General features: G+C 44.5%; 1 protein-coding gene across 1 annotated transcript in view; it reads right to left on the bottom strand.

Moving 5' to 3' along the window:
- The window catches only part of LOC142295294 (gamma-aminobutyric acid receptor subunit rho-1-like), a 321792-nt gene that overhangs the window by 212678 nt on the left and 90932 nt on the right, over nucleotides 1–18182 (bottom strand). The window contains exon 2 of the mRNA XM_075338408.1: nucleotides 3604–3657. Coding sequence (XP_075194523.1) covers nucleotides 3604–3657 — 54 coding nt within the window. The remainder of the gene's footprint in view (nucleotides 1–3603; nucleotides 3658–18182) is intronic.

Genomic DNA, 18182 nt, shown 5'->3' with positions numbered 1-18182 from the left:
GCATCTGCAGCTGCTAGGAGCCAGGCTGCCTGCTTCCTGCACACGTAACTAACGTAAACATCGGGTAACTAAGAGAAGCGCTTTGCTTGGTTACCCGATATTTACTTATTTATTTTATTTATTTGGTTACGAGTGTCCGCAGCTCTCAGGCAGGGGAGAGAGAGAGGAGAGGGAGAGGGAGGGGAGAGAGGGAGGGGGAGAGAGACAGAGGGAGGGGGAGAAAGACAGAGAGGGTGGGGGAGAGAGGGACTGATCACCCGAGGCTGGTTTCTGTGCATGCTCAGTAGAGCAAGCAGGATCCTGTCTATCAGCATGCCAGCGTTCACATAAGTTTGCATGCAGTATAGTCAGGATCCAGCAATTTGCAGTATTTGGACGCAGATCAAAAACGCTACAAGTAGCGTTTTTGAAAAATGTTAAAAGACTGCAACTCGCTGGATCCTCACTATAACGCACGCAAACGCAGGTGAACGCATGTTGACGCGAGTCCATTCCAACTGCATTGAAATGAAAACGCATTTGCATTGGATCTGTTTTTGCGTTAAAAAATTGTTCAGGATGCATGTTAAAAAAACGTAGTGTGAAAGCAGCCTTACAGGAACACAACAGTACATGGGCTGGTTTACCAAAAAGCTGTAGTAACTGATAGGTCTCCCGCAAATGTGATCCAAAACTAGCATGCTAGCAGAAATTAACTCCTACTAGTCCGATCACTAATGAACACACATCTGGTCGACGTCTGAGCCTGCCTGTGCAACTCAATAGCACCAGAGAAAGCATAGTGAGGAGTGTCATAGTCTGTAGTCTGAACAGTGTCTGATGCTGCCATGACACTCAGTGAGTTTAGAGTCAAGCACCGTATGACATAGTGATCTTTGACTATGGAAATGTACACTGAAAGCCTGGTGTGGGCGGGAGCAGCTTTATAAGCTAAAACTAAAATCTTTGATTTTATCAGAATGGTTGCACTCAGTAATCTAAGTGATACATTGTTGGATTCAGAATCTCTTTGCCTACCTCATGCTGCTCTTAGATGAGGTAGCAAAAGAGCTGCTGACAGATTCCCTTTAATCACATTAAGGCCATGTGTGCATGCTGCGGATTTACCGCGGATTTTACCGTGGATTTGCTGCAGAAAACTTTCTAAAATTTCTAACATTTCTGCAGTCATTCCCCATCAAAACCTATGGGTCTAAAAAAATGCTGTGCGTACACTGTGTTTTTTTATGCCTGCGGATTTACCCGCGGATTTTCCGCTGCGTAATTAATGTGCATGTCACTTCTTTACCGCAGGTACCTGCGTTTTTTGCCAATGATAATGGTAAAAAACCCACAGGTACCAACCCGCAGAAAAATCGCGGCAAAACCGCAGTAATACAGCTGCAAAACCGCGGCAATACTGCAAGTGCGTTATTACCGTGGTTTTTGCCGCGGGTGCGGTATTCTGCCACAGGGTGCTCGCTCTCTCTCTCTCCTCCCCCCCATTTGGTAAAGTCAAAAAAGTCATTTTTTTTCTCATTAATGTACACTCTGCACCTCATCTTGACAGTAAAAAAAACTAGAAATGTAGAAATGTTTGCAAATTTAGTAAACAAGAAAAACTGAAATATCACATGGTCATATTCAGACCCTTTGCCCAAACACCCATCGCATGCTGTCCATTTCCTTGTGATCCTCCTTGAGATGGTTCTACTCCTTCATTCGAGTCCAGCTGTGTTTAATTAAACTGATAGGACTTGATTTGGAAAGGTACACACCTGTCTATATAAGACATCTCAGCTCACAGTGTATGTCAGACCAAATGAGAATCATGAGATGAAAGAAACTGCCCTAGAAGCTCAGAGACAGGTGGTTTGGGATCACCAGAACTCTTCCTAGACCTGACCGTCCAGCCAAACTGAGCAATCGTGGGAGAAGAGCCTTGGTGAGAGAGGTAAAGAAGAACCCCAAGATCACTGTGGCTGAACTCCAGAGATGCAGTAGATGGGAGAAAGTTCCACAAAGTCAACTATCACTGCACCAGTCGGGCCTTTATGGCAGAGTGGCCTAATGGAAGCCTCTCCTCAGTGTAAGACATATGAAAGCGCGCATAGAGTTTGCAAAAAAAACATATGAAAGACTCAAAGACTATGAGAAATAAGATTCTTTGGTCTGATGAGATGAACATAGAACTTTTTAGTGATAATTCTAAGCGGTATGCGTGTAGAAAACCAAGCACTGCTCATCATCTGCCCAATACAATCCCAACAGTGAAACATGGTGGTGGCAGGTGTACTAGGTCAAAAGGGTGCTTCTACTCAATACTGAGCAAAGGGTCTGAATACTTATGACCATGTGATATTTCAGTTTTTCTTGTTTAATAAATTTGCAAAAATGTCTATATTTCTGTTTTTTCTTGTCAAGATGGGGTGCAGAGTATACATTAACAAGAAAAAAAAATGACTGCAATGAAACAAAGAGTGAAAAGTTTAAAGAGGTCTGAATACTTTCCGTACCCACTGTAATTACTTAGGAAATTAGTGTCGAGTTCAATACTTATTTCACCCTCTATATACACACATTTATTGAATAAAATTTTTAGTAGGAGTGCTTCTTTAAGGTTTCATGCACACCACTGAGCCTAATGCACATGGCCTCTTGGGCAATGCTCGGGGACGAATTTTGCAACACAAGTACCAGATAACATAAAATGACTAAAAAGCAACCAAAATACAGTAATGTTCTCTGAAAAGAAATATAATGTTCCTTTAAATTAATATGTCTAAAGCAGCTCTACTAAATTTGAAATGCCAACTTCTATGGAGAAATGTATGACTATATCACATTCAACATGAAATATGTTCTCATGCAAAAAGATATAAATGCATCTTTTTGCATATACCTTCATATACTGCATATACTGCTCAATATACTTCATATATACTTCATATATATACTTCACATATATACTGCTCAAAACAGTAAAGGGAACACTTAAACAAGGATTTTGGATTTTGGTGTTCCCTTTATTTTTTTGAGCAGTATACAGTATATATATATGTGTGTATATATATATATATATATATATATATATATATATATATATATATACACATCCTTTAACATCAATAAGGAAAAACTGCAGAAAATGTCACTAACAGGACATGCATCCATCTTTAAAAATGCAACGTGCCTACAAAACTAAAAAAACCTTAAAAGCTACATGTGTAACTGACATGATCCAAAAGAGAGGTCTCACTATTCTCCAAGCAACATAATTAAATCACATTAAAAACAATCCTTGTGCTTGAGATGAGGGCATTGATACATTAGTCTTAAAAGTGAACACAAGGATTTCATTCCTTTTATATTCAATATCATATATTTGGTAATATTTATCACATTGCTTATATGGTATCCATGGGTTGCAATGCCTCTGTATGTGGAATTACACACTTGCTCTTTTTCTAAGTTTAGTAGACTTTGTTTAGTTTCTTTGTTAGTGTACAATCCATACTAGTACATTACCTGCAGACATTATAGGCATCTCAGACAGACATACATCAGACACTACAACCTATCCATAAACCCCCGTAAAAGTAGACATTAAAGACATTCGCATACCTGCCTTGCTTGTGCGTCTCTTCTTGTACCTCCCTTCTGTGCCTTTGTGGTTTACTGTAATGAACAAACCAACAAAAGATTAAATGATTACATGGTATAGGTCTTGTTGGGGACATTTTTGTCATTAGTTAGTACAGACATTCTTCGTAAATCTATGTTCATAGCGTAATCCAGAGAACTTTGCATTTTCCTCTGAAGAGCCTTCTGCAAAGCCTCTAAAAGCTCCTTACTAATGCCTCTCATTTTGTGATATTGTAACCCATTTAAAGACCTCAGTAAGTCTGGCCTGTGCTCTTTTCTAACACAATGAAAATGTGGGAATTTACCCAGTTGAATAACAGAGCATGGATGGTGTCCATAAGGCCTGTTTCACATGTCAGTGAAAAACACAGACGTTTTTCACTGGAGTGTAAAAAACGCATATGTCCCTCCTTGTGCCGTGATTCACGGCACACGGTTGTCAATGTGCAAATCATGATATGTGATCCGTACTCCGTGATTGCACATGGACTTATACTCACGTGTCCCTGCTCCTGCTGTCCGTGGTGCTGATCTATCCGGCTCTGCTGTGTTTCCAGACTGCGCTGACCTCCACTGCAACTACTTCTGGGTCGGCTGTGGCTGCATACATCAATATGCATGCAGTAATGAGCCGTCTCTGAAGCAGAGGCAGCAGAGGCTGGAGACAGGTGAGTTAAAAATGTTTTTTTTATTTTCAATGTTCATGTTTTTCTGGTATGTGTTTCATGGATCACACCATAATGTGGTCCATGGGACATCAGTGATGCCAGAAAAAAACGGGCATGTCTCCATGTGACATTCATGGACATACGTGTATGCCGCACGGAGACATGGTCAGTGAAAAATCACTGATGTGTGAGCAGACCCATTAATTAGAATGGGTCTGCATATGTCAGTGATTCTGGTACGTATAAAAACTAGCACATACGTACCAGAATTACAGACGTGTGAAACAGGCCTAAGGGAGAGATCGCTATACTGTAAGAAATCTTCATGACTTATAAATGTGTCGCGGGTGGAGGAGGGGACGCTGCGCTCACCCACTGCTCGGGTCCGGCTGCTGCTGCTCGGTGGTGGCTCGAGCGGTGGGCCGGATTACGGGGACTCGAGCGGCGTTCCTCGCCCGTGAGTGAAAAGGGGTTTGGTTTTGGGGATTTATTGTCCGTGACGGCACCCACGGTTGTGGTGAGATTGGTGACACCACCGCTGCTCTGGACGGGGATCCCGGGAGCGATGACAGGGAACAGCTTGGTTGTTGGTTCACCCCTCCGTGGGTAGGGGGTTGGTTGTCCCGGGGCCCGGTGATGGGGTAGGGATGGATGGCAGGTGGGTTATGGGGCCTAGTGAGGTGCAGGGTCGCGGGGGCAGCGCTGTGCCGCACGGCACGGTGGTACTCACTCAGCCAATCATGAACACAAAGTCTCTGGTAAAACAAACGGCTGGATGGACAGGTCCCACAGACGGCTGCGGTGTTTCTCCTCCCGGTAGGTTGATGGTGACTGCCTTTCCCTGCACCTGTGTAGTGTAGACGGTTCCAATGGGTTCCCACTGGTAACCCGCTCCCCAGCTTGGATATGTGCTGAAGGAGCCCCTTTTGCCCGCAGGCTCTGGCCCTGGGAACTGTAGCCTTGGCGGTGACTGTGTTTCCCTCTAACGGTTGGACTGTTGCCTTCTATCGGGACTTGGCTGCTGGGAAACCCCGGAGGTTCCCTTCGCTAACGGATTTGACAATTTCAGCGGCGACTCCTAGCCTTGTCGGGGTCCGTAAGCCCTGCCGGTTGGTGCTGGCTTCTCTTTGCATACCGGTCCGGTACCGCCGGGCCACCGCCCGTCCATGGTCCTTACGGCTAGCTCCAATAGGCCTCTCCTGCAGACGGTCACCACCGTCTGCCAACCTTGCTGTTCCGTCCGGGCCACACACCCGGACCAACTTCAGACTGCTCTCTTACCACCTCACTTCTCCACTTCCAAACTAATCTGCTCTGCTTTTCCCGCCTCCAGGACTGTGAACTCCTCGGTGGGTGGGACCAACCGCCTGGCCCACCCCCTGGTGTGAACATCAGCCCATGGAGGGAGGGAGGCAACAAGGATTTCTGTTTGACTTAGGTGTGCCTGACCGGGGTGTGGGGTGTGTTGGTGTAGTACCTGTGACGTCTTGGCTTGTCCAGGGCGCCACAAATGCACCATCAATTTTCTGATTCTTCATAAATGATGTTATTCAGATATTATTTACATGTATAAGCAATTCCACACTTCCAAAGACGATTCTCACAAGGCGTGTTTGCTGCCAGACGTTCAGAGCATCATCTCGGCCAGGTTCTTGGGGGCTGTTTCTGATCATGACTGTTAATTTCTATTGATATTGTTCCTCTTTGAACTAATAAAGATTGTTGTTTTTGCTTCAGTTGTCTGACTTTGTCCTTGAAGTCATGTCCTGTTGGTAACCCCGCTGTTTGAGTCTTATTCACAATGGCAGACTTCAGATCATTACAGCTACTTTACTTTGTGCTCAGCTCTATCAGTTCGGTGCTTCCAATCCTAGCTTGCAGCCTCTTAGGTTATGTTCACACAGGGCATTTTTGGGGTCTTTTTTTTGCAACAAAACCTGATCCCTTGGCAGTAAAAAAAGCTGCGTTTTTTTGCTGCGTTTTTCATGTCGTTTGTCTACAGTACATGTTTAAATTAAGTTAGTTTTATTGACCAAAAAAGCAGGAAAAACACAGCAAAAATGCAGGTGCATTTTTTCAATCTACATTGCTTTCAATATTGGAAAAAAAAAAGCAGCAAAAACGCAGAAAGAATTGACAAAAACGCAGCCTTTTGCCATTTCAATCAGTGTCTGTGTGCATGAGAACTTTGGAAACTCATAGGTTTTGCTGGAACTGTAAAAAGCAGCTTTTTATTAAATTTGGAAAAAAAAAAAAACAATGAAAAAAACATGCAAAGAAACCAGCAAAAAGCACTGTCTGCACATAGCCTTAAAGCTATGTGCGCACTTTGCTTTTTACCTGCTTTTTACCTGCTTTTTCAACTGCAGCGTTTAATGCCAAAATGGTTGTGTTCTGCTTTTCAAGCAAAGTCTATGGGAATTTGGTTTTCTTGTCCGCACTATGCAGTTCAAACTGCAGCCTTTTTGTTGCAGAACTTTGGTCAAAAACTCAGCTTTGCAGTGCAAAACCCAAATGGCAAAAACAATTGTCATGTTTTTGTTTTTGCCATTTGGGTTTTGCCCTGCAAAGCTGAGTTTTTGACCAAAGTTCTGCAACAAAAAGGCTGCAGTTTGAACTGCATAGTTCCAATTAGAAATGTAGTATAGTTTACCTGATAGAGCCATGTCTCTTACCTCATGTGCAGGGCATTGCAGCTTAGGTATCCATGGTTACGTCCATTCATATAGTGAGAGTTAGTTGCTCTTGGTTATAACCATGGATATCTAAGATGCAATGCTGTGCATATGAGGTAAGAGACATGGCTATATCAGAAGAACTATACTACATTTTTAATTGGAAGTATTTGCTAATATTATTATTATTATTTTTATTATTACACCTCTTACATATTGGGATAACATTTTGGAATTGAGAATATCTCTTAAACTATTGGGAACAGCCCATTGTAAGAGAAGTTAAAGTTGCTTTCAGTCAATAGATCTGGGAATAATAATAATAAGTTCCACAATTTGATTTGTTTGAAAAAATGTTCATGTGCTGAGATAATCTTATATATGTGTCCCTGCTGTGTACTGTGCGGTGGCCTTGGCTGACCATAAAGAAAAATAGTCTGAACATACACAGCATCTGGTAAGGGGTGGATGCTGATCACAGCTGATTCTTTTTATGAGGTAAAACATTTCCCTGCCTGTTTTTAAAAAATGTTTTACCAAGAATAATTTGTGATTCCATGCTGTAATGTCTGTATACCTTCTTACTTCCTCCCCCGGCCTAGGAGATGTGGTATGATCAGACCATGTTTCGGGCACGTTCAGAAATAACCGTTACACGGTACATAGCAGGGACACAAACTGACAAGCAAAAGGGTAACAATGTTTTAAACTTTCCATTTTCAGGCTCCGTATTATCCACTACAGCTTTGAGTGTGAGACTACCTTCATTTTATAGATAATCATCTTGGCTATGTCATATACAGTATAAATTTGACTTGCAACTATTTAGCATATGATTAGTTATGCAGATTCTTGTCATGTCACTGCATTGTTACTGTTTTGTTATTATTTTGTAAATCTACTTTTGGCTTTCAACACTGACTGAATCCTTTTGGACTTGCTCTCGATCTGATTCAAACATGTCTCGACCGAAATCTGATCCAAGGTCTCGTCTACACATTCCCAATATCTGTGCATACAACTCAACTCACTTAGGTACGTATACAGCTTTTTTTTCAACTCTACCAGTAAAAGGTTCAACTGAGTTGAAGTCTGGGTATTGTGGGGGCCAATACAACACCTCTACTTCATTGTCATTGAACCATTTCATCACCTATTTTGACGTATATTTTGGTTCATTTTCCTGCTGGATTACTATGTCATCCTTTCAAACTCATAGTACTTGAGTGTACAAAGTAACTCATCTTGTGGTATACTCACATGCAGTTCAGCATTGAGACCACCATCAGTCCTGGTCAAGTATCCAACGTCTTTGGCTTAAGCAACCCATTCTCATCAGGCTTCCTCCACTGAACTTGACAGTTCCTTCAATTTCTCGATTCGTTAGCCCCACTTTTTCTAGTTTCTTCCAGGTACATTTGCATCCATCAGACCTTAGTCTAATGACTTTCGTCTCATCGCTCCAAATCACCCGTTTCCATTCCTCTACTTTCAAGTTTTAAAACCTCTTTGCAAACTTGAACTAACGCTTCTTATGATGATATTGAAGTAGAGGTTTCTTCACATCTTTTAGGGCCACTATTCCAGACCTGTATAATGTGCATCGCACGGAGCTTGTCCGTGATCTCATTATTGCGAAGAATACGAGTCACCTCCATGGTCGTCTTTGTCGCACCAGAACTGATAGACCTTGTGATAAGCCGACTTGTTGACCAGGACCAAAACAGTAGCATTGCAGTAACATGACAATAATCTGCATAACTATAATCATATGCTAAATAGTGGCAATTCAAAATTTATATATGAGATAGCCAAGATGATTGTCTGTATAATGAAGGTAGTCTCACGCTCATAGCTGTAGTGGATGGTGAGATATTAAGCTAGAAAATCAGAAGTTCAAAACATTGTTACCCTTTTGCTCAACACTGTGTGTATAAGATTATATCAGCACAGGAACATTATTTTAAAGACATCCAATTGTGGAAATTATTATTATTCCAAGATCTAATGATTAAAATGAACTTTGTGGGACAACTAGTTTAAGTTACTTCCTGGTTTTAGGCTGTTAGTGGAAAGCACAGAAAAGGAAAGGACCTAAGATCCTATTGTTTACAGACCATCATTGCCTTATTGGTGTTGTATGCAAAGACGTGAATCCATACTCTGATAGCAAGTTGTAAAGTGGACAAGTATCAAGTGGCAAAAAGAATCTCAGGTAAGTGGGAGCCTATTGTAAATGTGATCTATATTTGAATTCGGAAGTGTAGACAGACCAAAGGGTAATAGGTAAAAATATGGCCAGACTAGGACACAGGTAAAAAGAATTGAAGATCCAGTGGCACACCAAGGAGTGTGTGGCCTTCAACTGGAAGTTGACAGCAGCTGTCAAGGGCTGTAGCAACCCATCTTGACCCGTGCAGTACTCACAGGGGAAGTTGGAGGTTCACATGATGGTCTGTTGGTTTAGTGCAACATGTGACAGAAATAAAGTTCCACCACATAAAATCGTGAAGTTCCTGCTTTGGATTGTGGATAAAATGTATTTGTACAATCTAATGTAATGTAATGCTATCAGGTATATATACAGGTTCCTTTAGTAAAGGAAAGTTTATTTTTGAACTCTGGTCTCTCCCATTCATCTCTTCCTCGTTGGTCCTGACCATCCATAGCAGCATGTGGTCTGCAGTTGCATATCGCCAATAACATACACACCCAGGCAAGGTCCCACTTTTTTCTGTAGCAAGGAGGGGCATACAACCCTTGGCCATGACCCGTTACAGATCAGAAGTCTACCAACTCATGTACGGCCCCCTTACAATGTAAAAACAGAATTGAAAATGAATGGCAAATAATATTAATTGCAATTTAACCCTATCCATCACTGGATTTACTTTAAAGCACATCAACACAGAATACAGTCCCTGACAGGAGTTCTGTCGCTTATCCATGTTATGTAAATAAAAGCTTATAACCTGACTTTAAATTCATCCATTGGTTTCATAAATTACTCTTTTGAAAGCTGAAACCCTCCCAAATTTGGTTTAGGTTATGAAAATAATGTTGCTGCAAAGCTGAAATATTGATCGTTTAATGAACACAGAAAGGTCAGATTTTGGCAAGACAAAAGTTTTGTTGCCCACAAAAAGTAATGTGAAATTCAAACAAATAATTAACTTCTAATACAAAGATATGTTGCATAACGTTGGTGAATGAAGTTGTGGTGCTAGTAGAGCCATATTTAATATTTTGTGTGACTTCCATGAGCTTGAAGGACTGCATCCATGCGGTTCAACAATGATTCATACAATTTATTGAAGAAGTCATCAGGAATAGCAAAGAATGCAGTCTTACATGCCTCCCAGAGTTCATCTAGATTCTTTGGTTTTGTCTTCCAAGCTTCCTCTTTCATCCTACCCCAAACATGCTCAATGGTGTTCATGACTGGTGACAGGGCTGGCCAGTGGCCAGTCCTTGAGCACCTTGATCTTCTTTGCCAGGAGGAACTTTGTTGTAGAGATGGATGTATGAGATGGAGCACCATCCTGCTGCAGAATTTGACCCCTTTTATGATTAGGAATGTAAGAGGTAGCTAATACTTCTTGCTATTTTAGGCTATTGATATTGCTTTCCACCTTGCAAATGTTTTGCACAACCCCGTACTGAATGTAACCCCAGACCATGATCTTTCCACCACCAAACGTAACTGTTATCTGGGTGTATTTTGGATCCATACGGGCTCCAGTAGGTCTCCTGCAGTATTTGCGGCGGCTGTGGTGTAATTCAACTGAAGAGTCATCAGAGAAATACACCTTCTGCCACTTTTACAGCGTCCATCTCTTAACCCTAGAACGCATACCCATAGAAATCTACACATTCATGCACCTGGGGCCTTTTAGGCCTGTTTACAATTATCATGGAATAACTAAAAAAAATACTTTTCAAAGTTTATTGCAAAGTAAGGATGCATTCCCACTAGCGCTGGGGTCCGCCAGGATGGGATTCCGTAAGGGATCTGACCTCCTGGTGACCCCAGCTAAGGCTGGTGGACGCATACCTGGGGCCTTGCAGGCCTGCAAGGTTACCTGTTTTCTATTTTCTGTAAAATTACTTTAGTTAGATTCTTGAAACTCTAGGTATTCCTCAGGTATAGAGTTGTTAGTAATTTCCAGTTGTTCATATATTTTTATGTTATAGGCATTTCGGTATAACAACCTTTTTTGGGACTACCCCATATTCACGCACCTGGGGCCTTTTAGGCCTGTTTACAATTATCATGGAATAACTAAAAAAAAATACTTTTCAAAGTTTATTGCAAAGTAAGGATGCATTCCCACTAGCGTTGGGGTCCGCCAGGACGGGATTCCGTAATGGATCTGACCTCCTGGAGACCCCAGCTAAGGCTGGCGGACGCATACCTGGGGCCTCGCAGGCCTGCCAGGTTACCTGTTTTCTATTTTCTGTAAAATTACTTTAGTTAGATTTTTGAAACTCTAGGTATTCCTCAGGTATAGAGTTGTTAGTAATTTCCAGTTGTTCATATATTTTTATGTTATAGGCATTTCGGTATAACAACCTTTTTTGGGACTACCCCATATTCACGCACCTGGGGCCTTTTAGGCCTGTTTACAATTATCATGGAATAACTAAAAAAAAATACTTTTCAAAGTTTATTGCAAAGTAAGGATGCATTCCCACTAGCGCTGGGGTCCGCCAGGACGGGATTCCGTAATGGATCTGACCTCCTGGAGACCCCAGCTAAGGCTGGCGGACGCATACCTGGGGCCTCGCAGGCCTGCCAGGTTACCTGTTTTCTATTTTCTGTAAAATTACTTTAGTTAGATTTTTGAAACTCTAGGTATTCCTCAGGTATATAGTTGTTAGTAATTTCCAGTTGTTCATATATTTTTATGTTATAGGCATTTCGGTATAACAACCTTTTTTTGGGACTACCCCATATTCATGCACCTGGGGCCTTTTAGGCCTGTGTGCAAATAATACGGAATAACTCAAATAAAAATACTTTTCAAAATTTATTTTACAATTGCAAAGTAAGGATGCATTCCCATTAGCGCTGGGGTCCGCCAGGAGGGGATCCGTAATGGATCTGACCTCCTGGTGACTCCAGCTAAGGTTGGCGGAATCCTGCCATTCCGGCAGCCTTAGCTGGAGTTACCAGGAGGTCAGATCCATTATGTATCCCCTTCTGATGAACCCCAGCGCTACTGGGAACACAGCCTAAGATGTGTATATTTCAAAACAGAATTATGTGCATAAAACAACAAAAAAGTAAGTAAACGGGCACGCCAAATATAGGCATTCTATATACAATTTTTTTATGAAAACATTTTTTGGTTGTAGCAAACTTGGTGCAGGAATATTTATTTGTAACTTTACATATTCCCCCGACAATTCTCGCATATTATTTTTTCGGCTGAATGTTCCTTGCATACATTTTGTCCGCAAGTAGAACAGAAACGCTCCGATTTTCTTTCCTTCTTTGCTGGACAAATATAGCAGCGCTTTCTTTTGTTTTCTCTTTGCTCTGGATGTTCCAGAAAGCGTATTCCACATCTGATCATTGCCTCTGTAGTTTGCCTTGATAAGCATATCATGCTGCTTCTCTCCATCATAGTAGGCATCAAAAGTTCATAACAAAGTTCTGTCAAAATAGACGTCTCTTGTCTTTCCTGTTGGCATGGAATTCTGGATTAGTTTGACAATAAACAATGTAGCTATTGAGGGCTGACACATCAAGGATATTGGAAAAAAGGGCAACAGGCCAACGTTTAGTGGGAGCAAATTTCTTAGAAGCCTCTTTGAGCCATTCAGTTTTAGAGGACAACTACACAAACTCCTCCACCCTAAAGACACGAACAATTCTGCGTCTGTGGTTTGCACCTTTTTTCCCCAATCACTAGTAACCAAAAGACCCCTTTCGACAACCTTGCAGACTTTTATCACATGGAAAGAAAATTTCTCCACCTATGGCACAGAGAACCGTAACCCAGAAAAATCCCAAACACTGGATGAAAACCCCCTCAACAAAAGAAATGAGAGTTTCTAGTAGCTGTGGAAATACAATTATTTGAAGAAAATTCAACAAGGGGCAAAAACTTTACCCAGTCTTTCTGATTAAATTAAATAAAACACCTCAAATAATGACAACTTGATACACAATCTAGAGCAAAAACTATTCCATAAGCTAGCAAAGAACCTCTCAATTTTAATTCACATTTCTGGGAATACCTTGTAGTACAACAATATGAGAAATGAACAGTGTAGGTAAACTCTTAGCACTAGGCAATGTAGGAAGTGGGACCAAATGAATCATCTTGCTGAAATTTTTCACCACCCACACAACAGTATTACCTCCAGAACTAGGTAAATCAATGACAAAATCCATGGAAAAGTGAGTCTAAAGGGGGTGTTACACGCAGCGATATCGCTAGCGATATCGCTGGTGAAAGCACCCGCCCCCCTCGTTTGTGTATCACGAGCAAATCGCTGTCCGTTGCGCAAAATATCGTTCGGAGCCGTCACACGGGACTTACCTGCTTAGCGACGTCGCTGTTGCCGGCGAACAGCCGCGTCGTCACAGCGGCGTCACTAAGCGGCTGCCCTATAGAAGCGGAGGGACGGAGATGAGCGGGACATAACATCCCGCCGACCTCCTTCCTCATTGCCAGCGGCCGCAGGTAAGCTGCAGTTTTCGTTCCCGGGGTGTCACATATAGCGATGTGTGCTGCCTCGGGAACGACAAACAACCTGCGTGCTCAACAATCAACGATTTTTTAAAAAGGAACGACGTGTCAACGATGGACGATTTGGTGAGTATTTTCCATCGTTAACGGTCGTTAGTGCGTGTCACACGCAATGACGTCGCTAACGATGCCGGATGTGCATCACGGAATCTGTGACCGCGGCGATATAGTGGCAGAAGAACCCGGATGTCCTGTTAAAACAGAATCATGTGCCCTGTTAAGAAGATCAGTGCGTTTAGGTGGCAGAACATACAGTTTATTTACAGGTGAACCCTCCGGTATGCTGTTGTGCGCATGCTTTGTCCCTCAACTATAGAACAAAACTATGAAATAAAGCCTCAGCTTTAAAATTCATAGATTTGACTTAAGAAAACTTCTGAGAATAAAAAGCACAGGGATGAATATAACCATTATTTTTCTATGAAAGATCAGCACCTATCCCTATGGCAAAAGAGTCAACTTTGACCAGAAAAAGCAGCTCAATATTGGCTTGACTGAGGAAAGGAACTTTTGAAAAGGCTTTCTTGAGGGTGGAAAAGTCATTCTCTGCCTCAACTGAGGCATAAAGAAAAGTTGGTCCCCTTCTTGGTCATGTCCGTTAATGATTTAGCTATGACCAAAACAATCTTCATGAACTTCCATTAACAATTTGCAAAACCTAGAAATCTCTGCAAAACTTTAAGGTTAGTCAGTTGAACACAATGAAGGACGGGCCTGTACATTATTGGGATCTATTTGAAAACCTGAAGCAGAAACCAGATAACCTAGAAATTGGACCTTATGCACTTTAAAAAGACATTTCTCCAGCTTAACAAATAAATAATTGTCACAAAGAATCTGGAAAACCTGGCAGATATGTCCCTGGCATTCTACCTAATAATGTAAGTAAATCAAAATGTCATCAAGATACATCACCACAAATCTACTCACAAGAGAGCAAAATATATAATTTCTGAAATTCTGAAAAACTGCTGGAGCGTTGGTCAAATGACCATCTCGAGTATTAAAAGCAGCTGGGCTCCTGTACCCGTCCCAGGTGCCAGACGTTGGCCTGGCCAGAAGGAGCTGGAACCTCGGTCGCAGGGGGTAGTGACAGGGGGTACAGTGCTGCTACAGAGAGCAGGCCGGCTGTCTTTTGCTACAATCGGGCAGGGGCCAGGGCACGATGGGGTACGCGGACCCTAGGCTGGGAAGTAGCTTCACGCAGCCCAGTAATTCACCCCACGGGAACGGAGTCTTCAGGAACCGTTCCCAACCCGCTCCAGAATCGGGGTACTAGTGCAACGAGGGGGATAGGACTTCCCAAAATCGTCCAGAAAATCCCAAGCGTGAACCCTGAGAGCAGGCTCACCTTGCTAGCCACGCAGGTGAGCGGGACCCGAGTAGTCTTAGGCGAAAGGGATCCACCAAGTTACACACAATGCCAAGGGACAAGGCTTCAGACCAACCAGCAACACCAAAGGGGCACGGACCCAGCGTGCTCAAACAAGTGAAAAAGAGCATTCAAGAGTTTGGTTTACCTGGTGTCAGCGTCAGTGACTTTGGACTGCGTGAGCACCCGATATCCCTTCACCCCTGACGGGTTCCCCACTCCATCCATCACCGGGCCCCGGGACACCAGGCCGCTACCCACAGATGGGTTAAACATCCTGCTTGTTTCAACATCGTCATCAGGCACCCCAACAGGAGCGGTGGACTCTCACATTACAACACACCGTGGGTGGCGTCATGAACATTATCCCATTCCCCACCCAAAACACATTTCCCCCCTTTTTATTTCTGAGGTAGCCGCGTGACCCCATCTCAGATCTGGAGACCCCTCGAGCCACTGCGGCTCCGGGTCCGAGCAGCCCGTCGGCTGTCACGGGGGCGGCACATCCTCACCGTGCAGGTGATTATCAAGCCATGTAGAACTGGCGCCTGATCTAGGGCCCTGTGCCCCATGCGTGCTCCGGTCCCAGCGGTATCTGTCCGTACCTGCTCTGGCGACCTCTCTCCCGTGCCCTCGGGTCACTGTTGCACAGACCCAGCTCAGGTTCCCGTCGGCTGTCGCGGGGGCGGCACACCTTACGAAAACTTGATGTCATGAACAGGTTGCGAGCAAGACCCACTAACCTGCATGACGTGCGCCTTGAGAAGTGAAAATCGCAATCCAAAATCCTGTTTTCCGCGACGTCCGTCATTTTTCCACTGTTTTTGCGCCAAAAACGCCATATTCTTGGAAAAGGGCGCAAAGCCGAAGCCCCGTCCTTCGTCTTCAGCCTGAAACAGGAACCAGAAGTTCCCAGAGGGCCACAGCGCGGGAAAGAGTGCTGGGAGAAAACTGAGGGGGCGTGCCTGAATGTAGCGAAAGCGGAAAAGAAGCAGGGATGCCAGGACTCTGCCATACTGTTCCTGGACAATGCAGAGGCAAGATGGCGGAGCAGAGCTGGTCAACGGAACATGCTGTTTCCGGGACCGCAGCTTGGATTCAAGAAGAGACGGAGCAGCTGTGCAGGAGAATGTGGACGCAGTTCCTGTTCATACTGAATCACTGGAGGGAAGAGATGAGGAGTCTGGCGGTAGCGATGCGAGGCCGTGAGATCGAAATCCCACGTGAAGAAAGGGTAAGCGGTTACCCAGTCCCTGATGATTACCTTAATCCGGCCATGGCGGCTGAGGGATCCGGTCCGCCCCTACTTGCGGCAACCACTCCACCGTTACGTACCCCGTCCTAGGTGGGCGCCGAGTTGCCATCACCCATCCCGGCAGCGGAACCTGTAGCATTTTCATATGAAGCTCCAGCAGCAGCCTCGAAGTCTCCTGTCGTCCCAGTCACGTCAGCAGTTCCCCAGAGCCCAGCCAGATCAGACCCGGCCGCATCACCGGGCCCGTCCTTAGAGGCGGAGCACCCGGACCCTGCAACCCCGGCTGAGGAGCAGTCGAGCCCATTACTTCCAGCAGCGGGAGTAGAACCTTCCAATTTTCTGGTTCCATTACCGCGCGGCATCCCGACAGCTGTTGGGGCCGCATTAGTACCTTCAAAGCCAGAGCCAGTCAGGGAGCCAAGGCCGGACGTCGGCGCCTCCTGCTGGGAATGACCACAACAACCACTGAAACCGACCTGATTTTCTCCTAGATTGACAGCAGTTGTACTACGGTACAGGGACTCTCCTTGTGTTTTTGCAAAGACTTCCACATTTTTATAGTTAAAAATGGACCACGGTCACAGGACTGGCGAGACCAACACAATCTTGTGTCTTTTAAAAAGACTGCACCTGTTGTGCCAACCAGAGTCGTCTGGCACACCCCAGGACCTTAACCTGGCCCAAGGACCCATCTAGGTTTCCAGGGGAACCAGGTTGTTTGGGAGGGGGGTTATTGGGATCCGGGACGTTGTGACTGGACTGTCGCAGGGAGGGACCGCAACATGGAAGGTTGGGTCCCCGCTGCCACTAAAACCGGTGGCGTCCCCTGTTGGCAGGCAAACTCATAATGTTAGTAACGGTTTAAGAAAGTGCCTCCCTAATGTGGGATGAATCTGTTAAATAAATGTTTATGTTAACCCCTTTTTCTTCCTTTAAAAAAAAAAAAATGCTTGGTGTTCTGTAGCTCGCGGACGAGCTATGTTTAACCAAGGGGGAATGTGATGCCCTGGCCTATCAGGTCGTCACAAGGGTGCCGTGCAATCTGCCCTTCTGCATGGTACCCGCTCCTCCTTGTTTACGGGTCCTGTCAATTTGGTGTTGCTACCAACAGGTGTACATAAATCCTGAGGAACACTCTGCACCACACCCACCAACCACCCGTTGGGCAGCCTGAGGGTAATAGGGCCACCCAGATGGGGGGATGAAAGAGGGAGGGCAGAGATGTCAGTAGTTGAGTTGAGTAGAGTTGAGCAGTGAGACAGCGGTGACAGTGCAGGTCACGCTGTGGAGCTGGGCTCCTGTACCCGTCCCAGGTGCCAGACGTTGGTCTGACCAGAAGGAGCTGGAACCCCGGTCGCAGGGGGTAGTGACAGGGGGTACAGTGCTGCTACAGAGAGCAGGCCGGCTGCCTTTTGCTACAACCAGGCAGGGGCCAGGGCACGATGGGGTACGTGGACCCTAGGCTGGGAAGTAGCTTCACGCAGCCCAGTAATTCACCCCTCGGGAACAGAGTCTTCAGGAACCATTCCCCACCCGCTCCAGAATCGGGGTACTAGCGCAACGAGGGGGATAGGACCAAAATCGTCGGCAAAATCCCAAGAGTGAACCCTGAGAGCAGGCTCACCTTGCTAGCCATGCAGGTGAGCGGGACCTGAGTAGTCTTAGGTGAAAGGGATCCACCAAGTTACACACAGTGCCAAGCGACAAGGCTTCAGACCAACCAGCAACACCAAAGGGGCATGGACCCAGCGTGCTCAACCAAGAGAAACAGAGCATTCAAGAGTTTGGTTTACCTGGTGTCAGCGTCAGTGATTTTGGACTATGTGA

Source organism: Anomaloglossus baeobatrachus, chromosome 3 (assembly GCF_048569485.1).
Source record: "Anomaloglossus baeobatrachus isolate aAnoBae1 chromosome 3, aAnoBae1.hap1, whole genome shotgun sequence".
In the NCBI taxonomy this organism is placed as follows: domain Eukaryota; kingdom Metazoa; phylum Chordata; class Amphibia; order Anura; family Aromobatidae; genus Anomaloglossus; species Anomaloglossus baeobatrachus.
Note: the sequence above shows the minus strand (reverse complement) of the source record. Positions and strands in the feature narration are given on the sequence as shown.